Source organism: Pinus tabuliformis, chromosome 3_1 (genome assembly GCF_031772625.1).
Source record: "Pinus tabuliformis cultivar Carrire ecotype Pingquan chromosome 3_1, CPIR1, whole genome shotgun sequence".
NCBI lineage: Eukaryota > Viridiplantae > Streptophyta > Pinopsida > Pinales > Pinaceae > Pinus > Pinus tabuliformis.
Genome location: NC_142301.1, coordinates 749,432,779 through 749,457,741, shown reverse-complemented (window position 1 = coordinate 749,457,741; position 24,963 = coordinate 749,432,779). Strand labels below are relative to the sequence as shown.

At 41.5% G+C, this 24,963-nt stretch overlaps 1 protein-coding gene across 4 annotated transcripts in view; it reads right to left on the bottom strand.

Moving 5' to 3' along the window:
- The window catches only part of NUDT9 (nudix hydrolase homolog 9), a 214,829-nt gene that overhangs the window by 106,280 nt on the left and 83,586 nt on the right, over positions 1-24,963 (bottom strand). For all 4 annotated transcript variants that reach the window (XM_089413231.1, XM_089413234.1, XM_089413232.1 and 1 more), the window contains one exon: positions 3,894-3,976. In XM_089413231.1, coding sequence (XP_089269357.1) covers positions 3,894-3,976 — 83 coding nt within the window. The remainder of the gene's footprint in view (positions 1-3,893; positions 3,977-24,963) is intronic.

Here is a 24,963-nt window from a genome sequence, read left to right as displayed (position 1 = left end):
ACTTGGGTTTGGAACTTTGGATTCTGGAAATTTGTAACTTGTAATTTTGTAAATGCTAAATTGTAATCCTAAATTCCTATTTCCTAATCCTTATTTTCCCATAGGTTTGCAAATTCAAAATTCAAAAACAAACATGCCAAGGAAATTGGATCCTTTCTGGGAATATGGTGAACCTAAAGCTCCGAATGATAGACAAAACTTGAATTGCAAGTTGTGTGGAAAGGAGATACGCGGGGGGGTGTACAGGTTGAAGTTTCACCTTGCACAAATCCCTGGACATGATGTGGGGCCCTGTATAAATACAAATCCTGAACTTATCCAAAGAGCCATGAGAGCATTGGGAGAATTAGAGCACACTAGAGAGGCCAAAGAAGAACTCAAAAGGCAACTAAAAAGGTCAGCTGAAGGAAGTGGGCCAAGTGGCACTGGTTCTACTGCAGCATCAGTCAATCCGGTAGCTGCATCATCATTTTTTGTTCCTCGAACCACACCTGGTTCACAACCATCTATCGATTCAATGCTAAAAAGAACTGAAAAAGAACAAGCTGATAGGTTGATGGCAAAATTTCTCCTCTGGAGTGATATTCCTTTCAGCATTGTAAGGAATAATCCATTTTTCCAACCTATTGTTGATGTTATTGCCAGTGTTGGCCCGGGGTACAAAATCCCTTCTTATCATGATTTCAAAGGTCGGATTCTTCAAGATGAAAAGCGTGACTGCACCCAAAGATTGGAAGATTTTAGGGCATCATGGGCACAAACAGGATGCACTGTTATGTCAGATGGTTGGACTGACCAAAAGGGGAGAACCCTTATAAACTTCTTGGTTAGTTGTCCCAAGGGGACTATGTTTATCAAATCTATTGATGCATCTCATCAAATCAAAGATGCAAGAACTTTATGTGATTTGTTGGATGTGTTTATTTTGGAGGTGGGTGAACAACATGTTGTCCAAGTCATAACGGACAATGCTGCAAATTATGTTGTTGCTGGTAGAATGCTTATGGACAGGCATCCTACTTTATTTTGGACACCTTGTGCTGCCCATTGTATTGATTTGATGTTAGAGGACATAGGGAAAATTCCCTTTGTCAAAGATATTGTTGACTCATCAAAAAGCATCACAAAATTTATATATAATCATACATCTGTGCTTAGCTTGATGAGAAGATTCACCAACAACAAAGAATTGTTGTGCCCCGCTATTACACGGTTTGCCACGAGTTTCATATCTCTTCAATCCCTCTTAAATTCTATGTGGGATGTGAAGAGAATGTTTCTTTCAGAGAAGTGGCGTGTTTTGTCAATGAGCCGCAAACCAGAAGGAGAGGCCGTATGCAGACTAGTTTCATGCCAGGAAGACTTCTGGGCGGGAGTGCAGGAGGTGTGCGCCGTTACTGAACCTTTGGTAAAGGTTCTTCGGTTGGTTGATGGTGAGAAGCCCGCAATGGGCTATTTGTATGAAGCCATGGATAGGGCCAAAGAAGCCATTCGGGCCTACTATGATGATAAGGGAGATGATGGATTTCAGAAACAACTCCTTCTATGGGGAGTGATTGATGAGCGATGAAACAACACACTCCATCGTCCCATTCATGCTGCTAGGCTTTTCCTGAACCCTGCATTTTCTTATGCATGTGGGTTTGATTTTGATGCTGAGATCATGGATGGATTCTTATCCTGTGTCCAGAAGATGGTGCGATCTCCAGAACAACGTATAGATATCTCTAAACAAATTGAGACATATAAGATGGCAGGTGGCACATTTGGCTTTGAGATGGCTATCACTGATAGGATGATTAAAATGCCAGGTATTTTTTAGTTTGTAACTTTGTTTCAAATTTCATTGTCTCTTCAAATTCCATTTTTTTCTTACGTTTATTTAAAATTTTATTTGTAATTTTGTTGTAGATGCATGGTGGAAAATGTATGGTGGCAGAGTACCTCTTTTGCAAAAGCTTGCCGTACGCATCATCAACCAAACATGCAGCTCCTCAAGATGTGAGCGCAACTGGAGTGTATTTGAAAGAATACACAACAAGAAGCGCAACAAGTTAACACTTAAACATTTAAAATATTGCAAATTTCCAAATAAATTTTCGAATTCATTAAACAATATTTTTTTTATAATATTAATTATTAATTATTATTTCATGATCTTTGTACAGGTTGGAGTCCCAGCGACTTAATGACATGGTCTACGTCTACTACAATCTTCGATTGTGGGTGAGGCAACTTGAGAGGACACCTGATGTGGATGCCATCTCATTGGATGGGATTGACACCACTGCTGCATGGAGGGTTGAGGCCGAGAGGCCTCTCATGGATTCTACTGATGATTGGTTAGTGCAGGATGTAGTGGAGGGGGAGGAGGAGGAGGAGCAGGAGGAGCAGGAGGAGGAGGTGACACCGCCTACCCGGGCTACCACTGCCACCAGTAGAGGACGTGGTCTACCTCCTGTAGCTCCTACTTCTAGTTCTACAACTTCTAGAGCACATCAGACTCCACTGCCATTTCCACCAGCATCTACATCTAGAGGGAAAGGGAAAGTTGTGACATTTTCTCGCAAGAGGGGCAGAGGAAATCAATAGGATTAGACTTTCATTTTATTGTATATGAGTCTATGACATTATGACATTATGAGATACATTATCATATTTTTTGTTGATATTTTGAGGCTGAGCTGGGACTCAGGAGTCAGGACTTACTATTCAGGACATGATTCAATGAATTGTGTGATTTTAGCGCTAGAAATGATATTAAACATCTTCTATATTAGTTTTTTTATCATATTTATGTGTCAATGTATTTATTTTATGTTGTAGATGGTTTAGATATTAAAAAATTGAAAAAAAATGAATATTTTTGTACCAAACGCTTTTTTCCGCTTTTTTCCCGATTTTTTCCGCTTCATTCCCGGCGCCAATTTAATCCCGCTCGCGCTTTTCACAACATTGGTTGGAACCACTCTCAAAACACCATGAAACAATCATTTTTACTTTAAGAATTTAACATTACCATTAATCACATAGCATTAGTACGGCCCTAGGGTCAAATATTAGGTTGCCCCACTCATAACTTATTGTTTTTTGTTTTTAATTTTCATTTGAAAGGCCCTTGGTTGCATTGTACAGAAACAGCCGGTTCCATGCAAAACTGGCCGATTTGATGAAAAAAGGTTGGTTTGGTACCAAGCCAGCCTATTTCGATTATGTGCCACCTACTGGACTAGTTAGGCACCAAAACAGTTGGACCAGCTGGTTCCACCAGTTGCAATCCTGTTCCAATAACACTGGTACAAATATGCACACATGTATGTATGTACACATGCATATACTCACATGAACATCTAAATTTTGTGATCCTAGCATTACATAAACAATTAATTAGGGCTCGTTTCATCAACAAAAGTTAGTTGTGGTAGTACATATTATTTCCTCCTGGTGTATAGGTATTGTTTATAACTTAACGTCAATCTTTCAATGCTTTTTAATGCCAATTAAGTTCAAATTTGAAAATAAAAAATGTAACAGTTTAATGCTCGTTACCTTGACGTATTTGAGGTAAATTGGATTAGTATTGATGTAAGCATGCATTTAACAAATTACATACAATTGAACACAACAGAAAAAAAATGCTGTTAGTTGGTCAATCCTGTTGCCTAGATAATATGCATATAGCGAGGTCGAGATCCCAAGAGATAAGCAAATGCATTTAAGGCTACGGCTGTCTTCCATAGTACATATATAGGGATGCTTTCCTTCAACATGTCAAAGAGAGGTACAGTAAAGGTAGGACTCATATTCCAATAACTCAATAAATGGTAATTTTCACTAATCTCAATGTTCAACAAAAACTAGAATGGAGTAAAATGCAACAGAAATCAAATAACCTGTAGTCAGTGAGTCCCAGGCAGAGACAATTTGCCGTTTCTTGAACTGATCCTTCTCGAAAAAGAGTCATACAACCCCCATACTACAATCATAATGAAATCTCAATTACTGACTGAAATTCAAAAAGAGATATATTCATGCACTTTTATGTAGCAATCAGATACTATCCATGCAACTTTAATTATGAACCAAATTTACATATTGATGAAGTTAGAAATATTAATGTGAAATAGAGTAAATTAGCAAATATGAGGCTTCCTATTAAAGCTTTTATATCTAAATTTACAAAATTATTTCTAGATGAAGTCCATATAAAAAAAATCTTACATAATGTATTATAAACAGACAGAAAATAACTGTTTTGATGCAATTGTTATAACCAAAGAGCCATCTTACCTTATTAAGGCTAGGAGTCATTTGTTACACATCAAACTCTCTAAGAAGAAGCGTGTCTTTCAACTGGAAGAAAGAAGTGTGAAGAAGAAACAGATAAATTTCACACTTGGTTTATAATCTCTAAGAAGGATAATGGCATAACGTCGGTAGGCTTCTTTTTCCTTCTCTCTCTTGTCCATAATTGTAACCAGTCCATAATTGTAACCAAAAGGATATAGCTCCTATTTATACCAAGGACAAATAAAACTTTCTGAGTAAACTGTTACAGAAGGAATATTGGAATTGAAAAATAGCTTTTTTATTATTGTAGTGAGAGTAGTGAGGTGCTTTACAGCTCAGTATGTGGGAGATATCAAAGAATGAACATAACACAACAATACATTAAAATATGTGTGTGTGTGTGTGTGGGTGGGTTAGTTTTTGTAGCATCGGAAGTGTTCTAGTCTCGAAACTTTGTGGAGAGGCTAAAACACTGGAGTTCTCCATAACCCATAAATCGTTTCTTGAAATTCCACCTAAAAGTGTCTCAATTAGATTATTAACCTATTATTATATATTTCTCAAGTCTAAACTTAGGAAATCTGGTTAGTTAATCATAATTAATTGAGATAAGGTGTGAATCATCTAGAAACTTACACAGATCTACAAGGAAATAATCTTAGCCATCGATTAAGATTTAATCTTGGTCGTTGGAGTCCCAACAAAAGATTATAAGAAGAAGTCGATGAGTAGATGCAGAATACACACGAGATCGATTTCCTTGGCGAGTTCGATTTTTCCAAAGAGCAGTTTTTGTCGAAAGAGTTTGAGCTTCAAAAGGGAAGCAAAGACAGAGAGGGCACAAACAGTGAGGCCGGAGGAAGATTTCCAGATCCGACAAGTACATTGCAGAGAGGCCGAAATTTCTCCAAGACACTGCACATAGGCAACGCAGAAGCTTCAAAGCGCAGTTCGATTTGTTGAAGGAAGAAGTTGTTTTCAGTTCCAGAGGCCAAGAAGGGGTTCCAGAGTGTCAGAGAAGCGTTTTCCCAGTGAGCAACAGGGAAGACAGCGAGATTGGCAGACGATCGAGGTAGCATGTGTGGCAAGTAGCTCCAAAGTGATGCAGAGCTTGCGCAAGCCCAGTTGGACGGCTAGCTTTTTGGCAGTCAAGTGTCAGGATTGCTCGGAGTGGGTAATTTTCCTCAAAAAAAAATTGCCAATATTTTCTCTGCAAGACTGTTAGTTTTCGGCATCCGGATTGTACTCAAATAATTTCACTGCTACATAATAATAAAAGCCCTCAGTTATTGCACTAGTTTTCCCACATTGGGTTGTGCGCTAGAATATTTCTCAATTTCCAACGCTATTATTTTCCGCAGTTTTAGTTGTCAAGGTCGCAGTGTGATTTATTTGATATTTGTCGCAGCAAATAAATTTTTAATTAATTAACAATTAGAAGAATTAATTCCAGTTGCTGCAATAAGATTTCAGACTTGAAATTTTCACAGTGTGTTGTTGGAAAATCAAGGATATTATATTAGGGTTTGATTCTCCTTTCTTGATAATTACTTGTGAGTGTGTTGGCTGATTTTACTTCTTTAATATATTATCTTTCATCAAGCAATTATATATATATGAAGATCACAAAACAAGAGACACAAGATATAAGCACAAGCCAGGACAAAACCCAACCCAAGGGAAAAACCTAGTCAAGATAATTCTTCCTTTCAATAGTATTCTTTGAGACTCTTTACCCTAAACCACAACCAGACTTTCCCTCCACACCATGTCAACTTCCAAGATCTTCGATCCCTTCTAGCAACTTTGACTAGGCAATAGCTTTCGGCCACATGCAGCTTACGGCAACAGCGAAATCTTAGGAGACTTTGATCTCCCAACACCAGACCACGAAGCAGAGAGAGAGGCACCAAAAGTTCGATTTTCTTCTTCTCTAGAGACTCCCCCAAACTCGCACTTCTTTTGTCCTCCCGGCAACAGACTTCGCACTTCTCCAGCTCTTCTTGAGATATCGAACTTGCTTGAGAGTGAGTGCTTCAAATGAATTCGACCTCCTTTAATATATAGGCTTCTAGTGGGTTGAATGGGGGTCCTTAGGCCGACTTGATCTTCCTTAGGCCAACATGATGTGGACAACAAACAATTCATATTTGACTTGATAAAAAACCTTTTTACATGATTCGAAAGCCCAATAAGGGTCTCTTCGAATATACAATGACTCTATAAACTCAATATTAATCCTAGGAGTCCACAATGGGGAGTTTGAATAATATAATGATGACCCAAGCATGAAACCCATGCTTTAATAAGTCATAGTTACAATAATAAAAATTCTTTTCTTTATTCTTTTCACAAGTACGTAACATAATGACTCAAGTACATTATTGAAGACGAAACATAGTTACTTTCTCCAACACTCCCACAAAACTAGGGAGGTTTTCATAATGTACAAATACAATGGAAGATCTCAATCTATATGAAAACATGAAGAACCTTTAGGCACCGCAATGCCATGGACTAGATTCCTGACTAGAGCTATCTATCCAACCAATCACTCAACAATTTAGGCACCACAATGCCATGGACTAGATTCTTGACGAGGGAAATCTATCCAAGTGGGACTAGGGTGGACTCAAGCTTTCAGCCCCTCTAGGTACCATCAGGCTTACTTGCTAACCACCAACCCAAACATATAGGTGTGTCTCCAAAAACAGAGCTCAATAAACAACACCACATCTTCAATTCTGGGATTACAGACATCAACACAGAGTGTCAGCTTGATGCCTCCCCAGGCAATGCTTCACTCGCAAAGCCTCAACAAATCTCTTCCATTTCTTTATCATCAATACGATCACCAATATCTACCAAACCCAACAGGTTCCTTAGATATTCAAACTTCTTATTAGGTAGAACCTTTTTCAGTATATTTGCTACTTGTTCATCTGTTGAACATACTCTAACTTCACGATCCCATCCTGCACCAAGTTCCTAATAAAGTGGAACTTATTATTGATATGTTTCGTCCTCGAATGAAACACAAGATCTCCAGACATCTTGATACAACTTTGATTATCACAATTAATCATAGTAGGACTAGAGACTTCTCGAACAAATATGTCAGAAGCTTCCTTAACCAAACAACCTCTTTTCCTACTTCACATGCCACATATTCTGCCTCGGCACTACTCAATCCAACAAGATCTTGCTTCCTACTCATGCATGAGATCATAGCAGCTCCCAGACTAAAGCATCCTTCGGTAGTGCTCCTTCCATCGGTCTCATTGCCACCCCATTCCAACTTCACATGCAGCCACATATTCTGCCTTGGCACAACTCAATGCAATGATATCTTGCTTCCTACTCATCCATGAGATCTCCAAGACCCAGAAATGGTTTGTGGAAATTCCACCCGGTTAGAGAAATATTAAAATAGTTAATATTTTTAATGGGGTTCCTAAGTCTAAACTTAGAAAAATTAAAATATTAATGGGTATTAATATAAAACTGGGTGAGAATAATCTAAATGACATGGATCAAGCAAAATCTAATCTTAGCCATTGATTAGGGACTTAATCTTGGCCGTTGAAGACTCAACAGGAAAAGTATGAGAGGAGGCTCGAGGGTCAGGTGGAGATACACCAAGATTGATCAGTCAATTCGATTTTCTGGAGCGGGGTTGCTGAGAAAATTTGAACAAGTGATTGAGTTGCAGCGAGGGGCAGTGAGTACATCGCAGAGAGGTAGAGATAGTGCTAGAGGGCCAACGCAGTGATTGAGGAGGCTACGTAGAGCTAGCAGGAGCCACGCAGAAGGCCAGAGAGACTGCACAGAGGCTAGCAAGCCCTGTGTGGGTGACGCAGGAGGCCAGAGACTGCGTAGAGGCTAGCAAAGCTTGCGTGGGTGACGCAGAAGGCCAGAGAGCTGGCATAGAGAGGTAGAGGGCTAACATAGGGGGTTCCAAAGCTACGTAGAGGCTAGCAGGGCTAATGTAGAGCCTTGGAGAAGTGTTGGAAGGATTTTCGTGGGGCAGACTTGCTGAATATATGCTTCCAAAGAGAGGTATTACTACCAGATAGAAATCTCTATTGGGTGAGCCAGTTTGGCACCCTAGTTGTAGTGAAGAAAGTTGCTTAATAATAAAACCCTCAGCACTGCTACACCAGTTTTCCCGCATTGGATTTTTCCGTGGACGATTGTCCAAAAATAACGGTGTCCCTTATGTTTTTGTCTATTATTTCAGTTGATGATCTGCATATCAGTTGAGACTGCATTTGTGTTTATTTTCAGTATGTATATGGTTAAATTACTTGTTAACGAATAAACAAGTAGGTGAAATAAACCAGATAATGCAGTAAGAATTTCTAACGTGTTAGACTTAGAAATTTCAACAAGCAGCGCCCAGACTAAAGCATCCTCCGGTAGTGCTCCTTTCATCGGTCTCGCTGCCACCCCAATCAGAGTCTGTGAAGCCAATTAGCTTGACTTCCTTACTATCATACTTTAGGCAGTGATGTATAGTGCCGCGAAGATACCTCAATATATGTTTGGCAGTTATCCAATGATCATGACGAGGCTCCAACTGAAACTAACTAAAAATGTTCACTGCAAAACATATATCTGGTCTAGTATTTACCAGATACATTAGGGAACTCACCAACTGACCATATCAGGTAGGATCCACGAGACTCGAGTTGGAGCTCCTCAACTTCTTGAGGTTGGTGATCATAGGAGTAACCATCGACTTGGAGTCCATCATCCCAAATTTCTGCAATGATGTACTTTCCTTGCCCCAAATATATCTCCCAAGGTCTCTGCCATACTTCTAGACCTAGGTAGTAATGCATCAGTCCTAGATCCTTCATCTCAAATTCAGCTGCCAACATCTTCTTGCATTCTTGAATTCTTCGTTCTACACCGGTGATGAATAGATCATCCACATATAGTAGAATAATGACGGGCTCATTATTCACAACCTTAATATGTAGATTTGAATCAGCAGTACTCTTCGCGAACCCAATCCTGAGAAGATATGCATCCATTCTTGCATATCATGCCCTTGGTGCTTGTTTCAAGCCATATAGGGCCTTCTTGAGTCTGCAAACATGAGAATCCCTGCTATTCACTTCAAATCCTTCAAGTTGTTTGATGTACACTTCCTCATTAATGGTCCCATTTAGAAATGTGCTCTTAACATCCATTCAATGGATATTCCATCCCATTGAAGCAGCCAGTGAAACCAACGATCTAATGGTAGTGTACCTTGCAGTAGGTGCAAATGTTTCTTCATAGTCAATGCCTTCCTTTTGAGAGAAACCCCTTGCAATGAACCTTGCTTTGTACTTGTCTATACTTCCATCAACAACATGTTTGATCTTATAGATCCACTTCGATGTGACAACCGATTTGTCACTAGGTCTAGGAACGATTTCCCAAACCCCATTTTTCATGATGGATTGATATTCTTCCTGCATAGCTTTCTTCCAAACCTCTTCATGCTCAACTTCCTGGAATGTAGATGGTTCGGCTTCAATCAACTTTGTCATATATGCAACATAACCAGAATACCTTTTCGATTTCTTACTTTCCCTGGAGGACCCTTTCGCAGCTTCATGTCCTTTAGCATCTTCTAATGTAGCTCTCAACCAATTTGGCCTCTTCCTTGTGGTTGGGATAACCACCAATTGAATAGGCTCACTTGGTCCTTCTTCTTCATCATTTGCAGTAGAGTTCTCATGAACTTCATCTTCTTCAAATACGGGAACTTCTTTGTCATCAGAATCAATAGGAATATCCTTTGATTTCTTGTAAGCTTGATTCTCATCAAATATGACATCCCTGCTTACTTCAATGTATCTTCCCTCCTTTATGTAGATTCTATATGCTTTTGAGGAAAGACTATAGCCAACGAATATTCCCTTGATGATTGTCGAGTCCAACTACTTTTGTTTGTCTTTCAGAACATGGACATATGTTGGACTTCCAAAATTGCAGAAATGATCCACACTAGGCTTCTTTCCTGTGAATACTTCTTTGGGTGTAGTATTATCAAGACTCTTATGAGGACTTCTATTTTGAACGTACACGGCAATCATCGTTGCTTCACCCCATAAGAACTTCGATAGATCTTCATCAAGGAGCATACTTCGAATGCCTTCTTTGATTGACCTATTCTTCCTTTCGGCCAATCCATTTTGTTCAGGATAGTAGGGAAAAATGAGCTCCCTCTTAGTACCTGCATCCTTACAATATGCAATTAATTCTTTAGAGGTGTATTCCGCACCATTATCAGACCTTAGAGTCTTTATCTTCTTTTCAGTTAGAGTTTCCACCTCAGCCCTAAACTCCTTGAACTTATCAAATACTTCATCTTTAGTTTTGAGTAGGTAGAGCCATGTCTTCCTGAAATGTCATCGTTGAATGTTACATAGTAGAGATGACCTCCAAGTGTCTTGTCAGACATGGGCTCGCATACATCGGAATGGATGAGATCTAATATTTCTTTAGATCTAGATTCACTGTGATGAAATGGCTTTCTAGTATGCTTCCCCAAAGAACAACCCTTGCACACACCTTCAAGTTCTAACTTCATATCAGGAATACCATGAGCCAATTGACTAAGAGTAGGGATGACCCTATAATGAAGATAGCCATACCTTAGATGCCATAGTTCAATGGGCCTTATTTCCATATGAACTAGAGCTTGAGGAGATGGAGTGATAACCCAGTAAAGACTTCATTCACAAACTCCAATAACCCTAGCTTTGTCAATACTAGAGTTCTTTCCCCAAACCAATACTTTTCCATCAACAAAAGCAATTATTTCTCCTTTATCTTCTAAACAAGAAATAGAAAGTAAATTCTTTTTCAAACCTGGAACATAGAGAATGTTGTCGAGATGCAACTTTGATCCATTGTACAACTTCAATGATGTAGATCCCAGGCCTCTAACAGCATAGCTTTTGTTGTCACCCAATTCCACTGCATGAGAGGATGACTCTTTTGATAGTGTGTATAGTTGCCTACTTATACCTGTCATAAGACAAATGGTGACAGGGATGCCCGAGTTCAAAATAGAGAAAGAAGGTGTATGTCTGGGATGTGCCGAAGGAAAGCTCAAAAGGGGACCATTCCCCTCAAGCCATAGCAAGACCTCTGATATTTTGCAGTTGGTTCACTCTGACATATCTGGTATGATGCCCGTGAACTCTTTGGGAGGATATTTACATTACCTCACTTTTACAGATGATTATTCTCGCAAGACTTGGATATACTTCTTGAAAAAGAAGGATGAAGTGTTCTCCTAGTTCCGTCACTTCAAAGACTTGATCAAGAATCAAATCGAGAAGAAGATCAAGATCTTAAGGACTGATAATGGGACCGAGTATCAATCCAATGAGTTCCGTGACTTTTGCAAAGAGGTTGGCATTAAGAGGGAGACCTCAACACCATTTTGGAAGTTGTTCATGCTATGCTCCATGACCAAAGGCTTCCGAAGTTTCTATGGGCCGAAGCTGCGAATACCGTCGTATATGTTCAAAAACAATGCCCTCATCAAGCATTGGGTTCCAAGACTCTCGAAGAGATGTTCACTAGTAAGAAACCTGATGTCTCTCATTTTAGAATTTTTGGAAGTCCTGTATATTTTCATGTGCCGAAAGAGAAAAGGAATAAATTGGGTGCATCTGGAAAGAAGGGAATTTTCGTGGGCTATAGTCAAAATTCTAAGGGCTATAGAATCTATGTGGCTGGTCAAAGGGAAGTCGAGATTATCCATGATGTCACCTTTGATGAAGATATGGCTCTTAGCAAAGTTAACAATCTTCCTATACTAAGGAAAACTAAAGAAGCTGACACCAGGAAACCAAAGGAAAATGAAGATGAGACAATGCCCGAAGTGGAAGAACCTATGGATCCTATTGATCCCCCTCCGCAAGAGCCTTCCTCTTCTAGGAAGAGGCCCTCATGGCTTAGGGGACACTTGATGATGCCGAAGGACATATTGCACCCAGAGGGACTTTCCGTGAAAGTAAGAAGCCAACCAGGTATCAGGGATTCTTGACTATTATGAGCACAATCATCCAAAATGAGCCTTCATCATTCGCAGAAGCCGTGAAGCATCAAGTATGGAAAGATGCTATGACTGAGGAATACGAGTCCATCATGAAGAACGATGTCTGGGATGTGGTCCCCAGACCCCAAGACAAAACAATTGTCACTTCGAAATGGCTTTACAAAATAAAGCATGGAGCTAATGGAAGTGCTAAAAAGTATAAGGCTCATTTTGTCGCTCGTGACTTCTCTCAAAAGGAACGTATAGATTATTATGAGATATTTGCACTTGTTGCCCGATACACCACCATCTGCTCGATCATAGCCCTTGCTGCCTCGCAAGGATGGAACCTACATCAGATGGATGTCAAGACCGCTTTCTTGCATGGTTCGATCAAAGAGGAAGTCTATGTGGAACAACCCGAGCGATTATAATTCATGATCGGGAATCTCACGTCTGTAGGTTGAAGAAAGCCCTTTATGGGCTAAAGCAAGCACCCCGAGCTTGGTATGAGAGGATCGATAGCTACTTGATGAAGTTGGGATTCACTAGGAGTGAAGCCGATCCAAACCTTTACTTTAAGGTTGAAGATGATAAGCCTCTTATACTGGTATTGTACGTCGATAACCTCTTTCTGACAGGTGCAGACCCTCTCATTCACAAATGTAAGAGGGAGTTGGCTTCCGAATTTGAGATGAAGGACCTAGGACTGATGCACTATTTCCTAGGGCTAGAAGTCTGGCAGAAACCAGGAGAGATTTTCCTACCTCAAGGGAAATATGTGGTAAAGATATTGGAGAGATTCGGTATGGTGGACTGCAAGCCCGTGACTACCCCGATCGAGCTTGACTTCAAGAAGTTAAGCAATAGTGCTGCCGGACCTGCTTTGGGAAATGCCACCGAGTATCGTCAACTCATAGGAGCATTTATGTTCTTGGTGAACTCCCGTTCGGATATATGTTTTGCAGTCAACATGTTGAGCCAACATATGGTTGAGCCTCACCACTCACATTGGATTGGTGCCAAAATCTTTTCAAATATCTTCGGGGCCCAATCACTCATGGGTTGAGATACACTGTCATGGGTTGAGATACACTGCCGCAAATCTGAGACTACATGGATATACCGATGTTGATTGGGCAGGCAGTGTGGTGGATTGAAAGAGCACTTCCGGGTGTTGTTTCACTTTGGGATCTGCCTCGATATCCTAGATGAGCAGGAAGCAGAAGTCGGTGGCTTTGAGCACCACTGAGGCAAAGTACATTACTGCGAGTATGGCCTCTTGTGAGGTTGTCTGGTTGTGGAAGCTCTTCAGTGAGCTGTTTGGATATACATTGGATACTACCGTGATCCTTTGTGACAACCAGAGTGGGATTCGTTTATCAGAGAATCTCGTATTTCATGATCGCTCCAAACATATCGATATCAGGTACCACTTTATCCGGGATATGGTACAGCGAGGAGCAATAAGGCTCCATCATATCGGTACAGATGAGCAGGTCGCCAACATTCTGATGAAGCCCCTGGGAAAGGTCAAATTCTTGACTTTCCGAGAACGACTTGGAGTCGTTGAGAGACCCTCTTATGAGGGTCCTGCATGATGCATGCATTGAGCTCTGGGGGGTTTGGGGTACTTCTTGGAGTGACAAGCGACCATAGGGCGACTCACCCTCCCCTAGTGGTGCACTGTGTACAGGGTGAATGGTTCAACCTTCCCCTGTGATACCCCGTGGCGACTTGTGGACAGGATGAGTGGTTCTCCTGTCGAGGCATCCTACCCATGCAATCTGGGACTCATGGGAAGTACCTCTCATTTGGCCAATGAGTAGGGAAAAGGGGTTATGGACCATAGTAGTACCGATGGACGCATCGTGTATCTACCGTACTCCCTATGCTAGGATGACCGACATTGATCTAGGATCAATTGGAACTGACTTCGGGTCAGTAAGAGTGATATAGCTCACTCTCTTTTGGCAGTGATCTAGGATTAGTAAGAGTGGTATGACATCGAGTCAATAAGAGCACTATTGAGCACTCTCTTTTATCTGGGACTGACTTCGGGTCAGTAGAGGATGTTATGATACATCCTCGATCATTTCTTCTACTTCATAATTCAGCAAAGCAGAGTAGAGCTGAGCCGAGCAGTGCAAGGTAGTGCATTTGATGGCAGAGATAGTACCGAGGATCAGATGGATTAGCAGATGGAGTTCTCCCTAGTTGAGAGTGAGTGTTAAAATTGACAACTAGGGCCAAACTCCATGTGGGTCATCTTATTTATGGCGGCTGATATTTTTCTTGGATTCCTCTCGTCGAGAGGTGTAGGATTGGTCTAACAATCATCCGATTCCGACATGTATTTATGGAGATATGAATTTACTTGTATTTACTTGACAATTTGTCAAGGTCGGCCAGCAACAAAATGTGTGGCACACATCCTCAACGATTCATATAAATAGAAGTCACCTTGTGGCATTATTCACTCATCTCTCATCTCACATTCATCCCTCTCCTTACTTGATTGGGTATACAAGGAGCAGCATCTCTCACATGGGAAGAAGGACGACGCAACAAGGAGGAGGAAGCAAGACTATTTCAACATTCACTAAGGTTGACCAAGAAGCAACAGGTTGGGTCTGACTGCGTTGACTAGCGAGGAGGTCAGTTTGACTTCAGTCTAGTGTGAGGAGCCTCTATCAAGCAAGCCGCAAATCTGGACAGCAAACCGTTGACCTGATTTGACCTCGAATTTGACCAACGCTAATTGGTTAGGGTTGACCACAGGGCTGCATATGCATTGACCATTGTTTGACCATCTCTCTTGGACTATTTTGGGTTGACCTTCATTGTTGTTGAAGGCCAAGTTGACCAAGGTTGACTTGATGTCATTTGTGGGTTGTTTGACCAGCGTTGAAGTTGTTGGTTAGGGTTTTATTACTGCTGTCATAAAATTACAAAATTGTGAAATTGTACTATCTCTCTCTCTGCTGAATTATTGAAGATTATAGAAGAATTGATCAAAGGGTTTCCCCACATTGGGGTTTGTCCCTGGCTAGCTGCCACATCTAGTGTCTCTTGTCTTGGCTTGTCTTCTGTCAATTTATTTATGTTCTATCAGCATTTTACTTTACGTTAATGTGATTGCTAAACAGTGAAATTCCAACATTCACATGGTATTATGCTGAACGCAGTTAGTTCAGAAATTTGGGATTCTTTTCCGTTGATGAGCAACAACAATTGGAAAATGATGCAGTACAAAGCTAGCAGTGGCATCATTAGCAGCAAACGCAGAGGAAGTTCTAGTACAGATGCAGCAGTCGCAATGGTAGTGTCAGTGTCATGGGCAGTAGTACAGTAGCAGCAACAGCACAGTGTTGGTGGCAACAACAGTGCGGAAAGGAAATGCTTCAGAGACAAAGCAGCATGCAGTTGGGCATTGTTGCTAGAGCACATTCCTAGCTAAGAAGGAGTGTTAGTTTTTGGTAGCATCGGATGTGCTCTAGCCACGAAAATTGGTGTAGAGGCTAAGGCACATGAGTTCTAAAGAACCCAGAAACCATTTGGTGAAATTCCACCCAAATTGTATTAAAATAATTAATATTTTTAATGGGGTTCCTAAGTCTAAACTTAGGAAAATTAAAGTATTGGTGGGCATTAATCAAAATATGGGTGAGAATGTTCTAGAAAGTGGATCAAGTCAAGTTTTTAATCTTATCCGTTGATTAGAGACTTAATCTCGATCGTTGAAGTCTCAACGAGAAAAGTCTAATAAGGAAGCTTAGGGTTCATTTAGAAACACACGGAGAGAATGAATTGATCTGGAGTTCGATTTCTGGGGCTAGGAAGCTGAGAAATTCGAACTGAGTGATCATTCTGCCGCAGAGGGGGACGGATAGTTTGGGAATACTGGACAAAGAGGCGGAGAGCCACTAGTGGAGGCAGCGCAACATCTAGAGGGCCTGACGCTGGGCCGGTCTGGGCCCATGCAAGCTTGACGAAGAGCCAGAAGGGCCAGCGCAGACCAAAAGTTGCCCTCACGCAGAAATCCAAAAACTGTCGGGGAGTTGCCAGAATAGTCGGGAGAGGTTGACGCAGAAGCTCCAAGAGGCAGAAGAGGCAGCGCAGAGCCTGTAAGGCTGACGCAAGGCCAACGCAGAGATAGTTGGGGTAGCCAATTTTGCTGTCGGATCAGTCAGAAACTACCGGGTGAAGTGAGGTAATCTCCCTCAGTTTTCCGCTAGTATATTTTTTCTATAACTGGACTGTCAGGAGGGCATCCAGAATTTTATTCAGAACTACTGTTTAATAATATAAAACCCTCAAAGTTGTTGCACCGGTTTTCCCACATTGAGTTTTTCCTGGGACTATTTTGTCCAAAAATAACGGTGTCCTATGTATCTTGTTCTTTGCTCAATTTCTTGTTTCATGTAATCAAATTAAATTGGTGTAGGTTGCAGAAGTAATTTACTTCAGTATTATTCAGAAAATAACTCGATAATGTATATTAAAATCAAGTAGGAGAAGTAAATCCAATTTCGTTGCAGTAGGAGTTCCTTGAGTGTAGGAATTTTCACATGGAGAGGCAGTGGCAAGTGGCAGAAGTATTCCACACAGAAGTTGCACAAGGGTTGCGTAGAAGCTTTAGCAGAGCAGTTTGATTTCGCTGGAGAGGAAGTCGACTAAGCTTCTAGAGGTCGGGAAAGTCTTCCAGAGGCCCAGAGAGTCACTTCTAGCAGCAGAGATAGGCCAGACAGCTTGGTCAGAGGATGAACAGAGCCACATGTGCGAGAGGCAGTGCAAGTACTGCGCAGAGGGCCTACGCAACAGTTTGGACAGCCAGATTTTCTGGAGGAGCCAGTGTCAGCATTACTTGTGGAGTGATACAATTTTCTCTCTAATTACTTTTGTCAAATACTTGATTATTGGATAGCCAGCTGGCAATCCATAGATTGTACTCAGATTATTTGACTATTGCATTATAATAAAAACCCTCAGTTGTTTCACCGGTTTTCCCAAGTTGGGTTTTTCCGAGGACTTTTATCCAAAAATAATTGTGTCATATTTTTATGTGTGCCAGTATTTTCTCAGTTTCCAGCACCTTTATTTGCTACAATATTTTAGTGAAGATTGCAGCATGATTATTTTGTTGTTGTGATCGCAATAAACTGTTAAATTAATTTACAATTAAAAGAAATAACTCCAATTGTTGCAATAGGATTTTAGTCGTGAAATTTTCACATCCCTCTACCTGTAAATAAGATGAAGATTGGTGTGCACATACACCATTTTTGTTGGAATTTCTAATTCTAACCCATTAGAAATTCTTCCTGCACTATCTAGCTTATTTCACCTACTTGTTTAATAACTTAACAGGTTATTTAATCATATAAATACTGAAAATATACACAAGTACAGTCTCAACATCTACAGATCATCAACTGAAAGAAAACAAGCACACAAGTGACACCGTTATTTTTGGACAAATGTCCCCGGGAAAAACCCAATGTCGTAAAACCGGCGTAGCTATTATGAGGGTTACATTATTATGCAGTCTCTCTGAGTACAACTGGGTGCCTAACCGGCTCACCCGATAGAGAAAAATACATGGCAGCAATACCTCTATATTCGGAAATAGGTATTCAGAAAACCTGTCCCACGAAACCCTCTCTACCACAACTGAAGCTCAGCGCTGGCCCTTTTGGGTTCTGTGTCAACCCTTTGAGGCACTGCGTAGCCCTTGGGAGCCTCTGCGTCACTCCCTCTGCCCTCTGCGTGGATGACGTAGTCTCTCTGGGCTCTGCGCTGCCTCTGATAGGCTCTGCGTAGCCTAGACTGACTGCTGCTCTCGCTCTCTCTACTTCTGTGTTGGTCTCCCAGTATTGCCCCTGCTTCTCTGCCTCGTACTCACTGCCCCTTGTTGATCACTGATTCAACTTTGCTTAGCAACCCTGCTCTAGCAAAATGAATAACTGATCACTTTGGTGTGTTCTCCAACTGACCCTCAAGCCTCTTATGCTTTTCTCGTTGGTTCATCAACGACCGAGATTAAATCTCTAATCAACAGCTAAGATTAGATTTGGCTTGATCCATGACTTTCGGAACCTTCTAACCCAGTTTTATATTAATACCCATTAATATTTTATTTTTCCCAAGTTTAGACTTAGGAACTCCATTAAAAATATTAATTATTTTAATATCTCCCAAACCAAGTACAATCTGTCCAAACCATTTCTGGGTCTTGGAGATCTCATGTGCTTTAGTCTCTCCACCAATTTTCATGGCTAGAGCACATCTGATGCTACCCCAAATCAACACTCCCTCTTAGCAAGGATTGTGCTCTAGTAATACTCCTCACTGAGCATCACTCTGATTATCCAGCACCGGTACTTGTGTTGATGCTAGGCCTCCCCGCCCAACATCCTCTGCATTGCTACATCTTGTACTGTTGCCCATGGCTCTGCCACTGCCACTGCTGCATCCATATGACAGCTCCCTCTACATCTATGTTGTTGTTGGTCCATCCTCCCAACACTGCATCTGCATTACAACATCCTCTGCATTGCTACTGCACTACAACTAAGTTACTGAGAAGTAAGTAAATGATCCACCCAACTTCTGACATCCCTGTCAGGCTAGAAATACTCCCAATGTTGAATCTCCCTCTATTGCTAACAAGTGCTCCCTCTACTGACCTTTGCGCTACTGCAACAACTCCCTGCATCTCGCACCATTGCAAACCTCTATGTGCCATCCTGCACCGTTGCAACACTCTCGTGCCTCTCGCACTGTTACAACCTGCTAGCCTCGCGCTACCCTGGGACTCCTGCACTGTAGCACTTTGTCGCTTCATCCGCATCCGTCTCTACCGACATCTGCCAGTTCTGCTACTCCTCTTCGGGGCTCCCGTAGCAAGGTATAATCCAAGAGGTTGGGTACCTCAAGGATCCTGCCCCTCATCGCTTGTAGTCTTCATGACTACAGCTCGATGTCTCCCCACTTCTTCTTAAGTGGCACATGAGCACTCATGGCACAATCGTCATCCTCCTCGACTTCTTTCTTCGCCTTCGCTGGCGCTGCCTTCGAGTCAGAATCCTCTCCCTTACTTTTCTTCCTTGGACATTGGTTTGCAAAATGACCCAGTTCCCCACAATGGAAGCACTTGACCTTGAGAGGTCCTTCTTCTTCCTCTTCTCCTGCTTCCCTGTAGATGCTAGAGGCGCATCCTCTTCTTCCTCCTTGATCCTGACTCCTTTGTCACTACTCCCTGCCTTGGTCAGTCGTCTGATCTCTTCTTGATGAAGAGCCGCCCACAGTTCTTCCCAATCCGGAAGATTCATCCTACCTAGTATGCTCTGGACAAATACCTCCCAATCCTCGGAAACTGCGTTAAGTACGGTCCTCACCATCAATTCCTCATCCGGCGTGGCCCTTACGGAAGTTAGCTGGTCACGAATCTCCTTCAACCAACCGAGGAAGACATCTATTTGCTCTCCCTTCTGCACTGGTATGCCCTTAGCTGATTCTCCAGGAGCATCTCCCTCTGCACAGATGTATGTTGGTACAATGTCTTCAAAGCATCCCACATCTCATTTGTCGTTTCCTTCTCCGCAATATGTGGTACCACATGATCCTTGACCCCATCAAGGATGATGCACTTTGCCTTATCCATTGCCTCCTCGTACTTATCATTTGCTATTGGGTCAGCTAGGATAGCCATAGTTCTCAGGACGAAGCCCTTGATGCGATGTTTGTCTAGAATGGACAAGATCCTGACCTTCCAGACCACAAAGTTGGACGCTCTGTCCAGCCTATCCTGATCTCTCAACCCATTCACGACCATCTCTCTGCTCTTCTCTGTCGACTCCTCCAAGTCTCTACTTTTCGCGTGGAAGTTCTCAGTTCGACTCCTGCTAAGTCCCTCTACTTCCCTCCTGGAAGTCTTCTGTTCAACTCCTGCTGAGTCTCTCTACTTCCCGTCTGAAAGTTCTCTTCTGGACTCCCTCTCAGTCTTGATTTCCCTCCTGGAAATCCCTCTGCCAACATCAAGTTGCCCCTCTCTAATCGTCTGTGCTACAACAACACTGATCTGGATTCCTTGGCTAGCAATCTGCCTCAGCAGCAACTCCCTCTACCTTGGTCTTGCCCTGTTAGGTATTGTTCTGACCGCAGTGACCCACCAACTTCGCTCTCGCAAACTACCCACAGCCTCCTTTGCCCCAGCAACTGAAGGATTGAGCCACTTGGCTCTGCGCAATCCCGGCACTGGCAAATCAGCTCCCTCAGCCAATTGCATCAGCCCTTCTGGCCTCTGCGTGACCTTGATTCTGCTTCCCTCAGCCTCTGCACTAGCCTTTCTCTAGCCAAGACTGAGGACGCAATCCCTCTACGTCACTCCTTCCTCTGTCACCTTCTGCAAGGATCAGCTTTGTCACTCGGGATAGCTGAATCTGCTACAAATGCTCTGCTCGGTTGATGCCTTTAGTTTTCCTGTGATCTGCAACCACGCTCTGATACCATGTTGGAATTTCTAATTTTAACCCGTTACAATTTCTTCTTGCACTATCTAATTTATTTCACCTACTTGTTTAATTACTTAACAAGTTATTTAATCATATAAATACTGAAAATAAACACAAGTATAGTCTCAACATCTACAGATCATCAACTGAAAGAAAACAAGCACATAAGTGACACCGCTATTTTTGGAAAAATGTCCTTGGAAAAACCCAATGCGGGAAAACCGGTGCAACTATTCTGAGGGTTATATTATTATGCAATCTTTCTGAGTACAACTGGGTACCTAACTAGCTCACCCGACAAAGAAAAATATACGGCAGTAATACCTCTATATTCGGAAATCGGTATTCAGAAAACTTGTCCCACGAAACCCTCTCCGGCACAACTGAAGCTCAGCGTTGGCCTGTTGACCTGCGTCAGCCATCTGAAGCACTACGCAACCTCTAGGAGCCTTTGCGTCACTCCCTATGCCCTCTACGTGGATGACGTAGTCTCTCTGGGCTTTGCGCTGCCTCCATTGGGCTCTGCGTAGCCTGGACTGACTGTTGCTCTCGCTCTCTCTGCTTCTGTGTTGGTCTCCCAGTATTGTCCCTACCTCTCTACCTCGTACTCACTGCCCCTTGCTGTTGATCACTGATTCAACTTTGCTTAGCAACCCCGCTCTAGCAAAATGAATGACTGATCACTCTGGTGTGTTCTCCAACTGACCCTCAAACCTCTTCTTATACTTTTCTCGTTGGCCCATCAACGGCCAAGATTAAATATCTAATCAACGGCTAAGATTAGATTTGGCTTGATCCATGACTTTTGGAACCTTCTAACCCAGTTTTATATTAATACCCATTAATATTTTATTTTTCCTAGGTTTAGACTTAGGAACTCCATTAAAAATATTAATTATTTTAATATCTCCCAAACCGGGTACAATCTGTCCAAACCATTTCTAGGTCTTGGCGATCTCATGTGCTTTAGCCTCTCCACCAATTTCCATGGCTAGAGCACATCTGATGCTACCCCAAATCAACAATTTTCTCTGTCCTGGGTTGTTAAATCTTGTTCTTCTTCAAACTATACATACTACCACATGTGCTCCAATTCAAACAAGAGGATGAAGTAACCTAAGAGAGGAACCTCATGGCTAACTATTATAGAGGATGGCATGTCACCTCATGAGTTGCCCACCAACCATAAGGCTTCTTAGACACCCTACTCTAATCACATCATAGCCTGCAAATCTCCCAATGCTAGTGGAAAACTCTGCAGAGGAATCCTCCATTTCATCACAGGATGCTCTATCCTAATATATTGATCTAAATTCTTCCTTCTTCCCCTATGAAATCACAACATTCACATAAGGAGGGAATCTACATGAACGCCCACCATTGCGCCACTCATCGTTGTAGTACTTGGGATTAAATGAGTGAGCTAAACAATGCAAAGGTGTGCAATTCTTGTCCCACCTACTGACAAGAATATCCTATATAATGGTGAGAAAGGCATCCGCTAATGTCTCATACTTAGGGCACTCACTTTGAAAAATAATGGTCCTTGCGGACTCAATGATGTAAACCCACCCCTCATAAACCTCTTCTCGTATGGGTTGGTCTGTGTTTCCAAATCACAAAAAAACCATGATAGACTCCATGATCTTAATAGTAAGATCTACCCTCTCCCACCAACCATCATCTAACACTATATCCTTGACTTTTTTTAGGTTGTTTGATCTGTCTTTCCCCAAAAAGACCAAAACTCTAAATAACCATGGCCACAAGAGCAACCTTGACCTCCCTCAACTTCTTAAGCATGATGAATGTGAAGGCAAAACACATAATTGCAATCTTCAACAATGATAGATGTGTGTACTCTTCTTAGATTGTGAGGACAGTGATATAATTTTGTTCAAATTTGTAGATATGATGTGCATCCTTAATAAGATTTCTAATCCATGACACATCAGAAGCAATAGATTTAAGTGTTAAATTCAAATAATGGAAAATGCAAGGTGTCCAAAATATTTGTGGATATTTAGTTTCCACAATCATGCCAGTAGTCTTACAAACAAGTGCATTGTCTATAATGATTTGCACACAAGAATCAACACCTACACCTTCAATGAGTTTAATGAACAACTCATGCATATATTGTGCATCCTTGTATTTTCCAAGAGCTTCCACAGCTTTCAAGAACATTGACCCATTAAAGGAAGACAACGTGAAGTTGATGAGTGGATGGCATGTTGTATTTATCCATCCATCGGAAACAACACCAACCTCAGATGATGGCCATGTTGATTTAAAGGGCTCTAACATTTAATCCACCTCCTTCTTTGCCTTAACCAAGAATGTGGTTCTAAGATTCTCCAAACTAGGAGGCGCATACCCTACGGGAGCCCCTTGAGCTAGAGACTGACACATCTCAAAAAATAAAGGTGGCCAAGAAACATTAAGTGAGATGAAGTTGAGATAGAAAAAAAACCCAATGGTAAGATTGTTAAAATTGGCAACTAGGGCAAAATTCCACCTTGGGACGGCTCATACGATGCAGATGATTATTGCATTGGATTCCTCTTTTCAAGCGGTCCAAATTTGATATAAAGATCATCTCATTCAAACAAGAAGAAGTGGAATTTTGAATTTATTCTCTTTCATGCACAAATTGTTAAGGTCCGCCTCAGCTTAATGTAGGCTAAACAAGCCCAATAGATGTGTCCTGTCACCCTCAACGAATTGTATAAAGAGGAGGGACCTCTCTCCTAATTTGGACATCGCTCAGTCATCATTTCTTCTCTCCCCTAATCTGATCGGTTCATACAGCTTAATGATCATCTCTCTTTCTCTCACATGTGTCGATGGAGGACGAATTTCTGGGACAGATTACAGGCAGAAAATTTCAGGGTTTCAGGGCAGCGTTGACCAGTACTAAACAAGGCTTCATTGAACAAGCTTGACTGTGTTTTCTAGGGAAGAATTTCTCTCTCTTGAGGCCACATTTATTGGCACAGAAATCGAGGTGTTTGGGACTGTTTGGCCAGCGTTGACTTTAGGTTAACTTCTGTTTTGACCGCAAAAAATCACAAGAGATTTTCTCTCTCCTTTGACCGAGTTTGACCAAGTTGTTTTGGGTTGCAATTGACCTCCTCTTCAAACCAAGTTTGACCAAGGAAAACCGAGTTGCCTTGGTGAAGCTTGTTGTTGTTCTGAGCAGCATTGACTTTCTAGTTAGGGCTGAAATTGACTGCAGTTGACCGCAGAATTTTACAAGGATGATTTGACCGTGTATTGGGCAAGTGAATTTGATTATTGTACTCTCTCTCTCTCTCTTTGCTAAACTATTGAATAATAATAAGAAGATTTGATCAAAGGGTTTTCCCCATATTGGGGTTTTTCCCTGGGATCCGCCAAATCTGGTGTCCTTTTGTCTTGGCTTGTTCACTGCATATGTTTTTATGTTCTATCTACATTTACTGTAAGTGTGATTAAATTAATGTGATTGCTACTGGAAATTTATCATTGGGCTACTAAAGGAACATTGAAGTAAATTGTGCTAAGCATAGAACATACCATTGTTATCTAAAATTAACATGGTATCAAAGCTCAGATGAAGACAAAGCCCAAGCAAGAGTGAGGAAAAGCAATCAATAAAGGAAATTGTTGGACAAGAACTTGGAACTAGTCCCAATGATGACCACATCTTACCTCAAATTTGAGGACAAGTGTAAGGACAAATCCGACTATCATGCATAGAAGATGTCTTTGGATTTGACTTTGGAAGAAAATGATGTTATGGACTATGCGAAAGGAAGAGTAGTGGAGCCTCCTTCAAATGCATCCGCCGCTGCACAAACAAAGTACAAGAATGGTGAGGTTAAAGCTAAGAAAATTATTGTTGATTCTATTCACAAGCCTTTGGTTGCCTATATTTCTGAATTGGAAACATCTAAGGAGATATATGACAAGCTGATTGGGATGTTCAAAGTAAATAACGCAAATCAAGTTCTCTTTCTCAGAACAAGTTGAAAGACATCACGATGGATAGAGGATAATCCATTCAATCCTTCTTCATGACGATTACCGAAATCAAGAATGATCTCCTATCTATTGGAGAAGTTA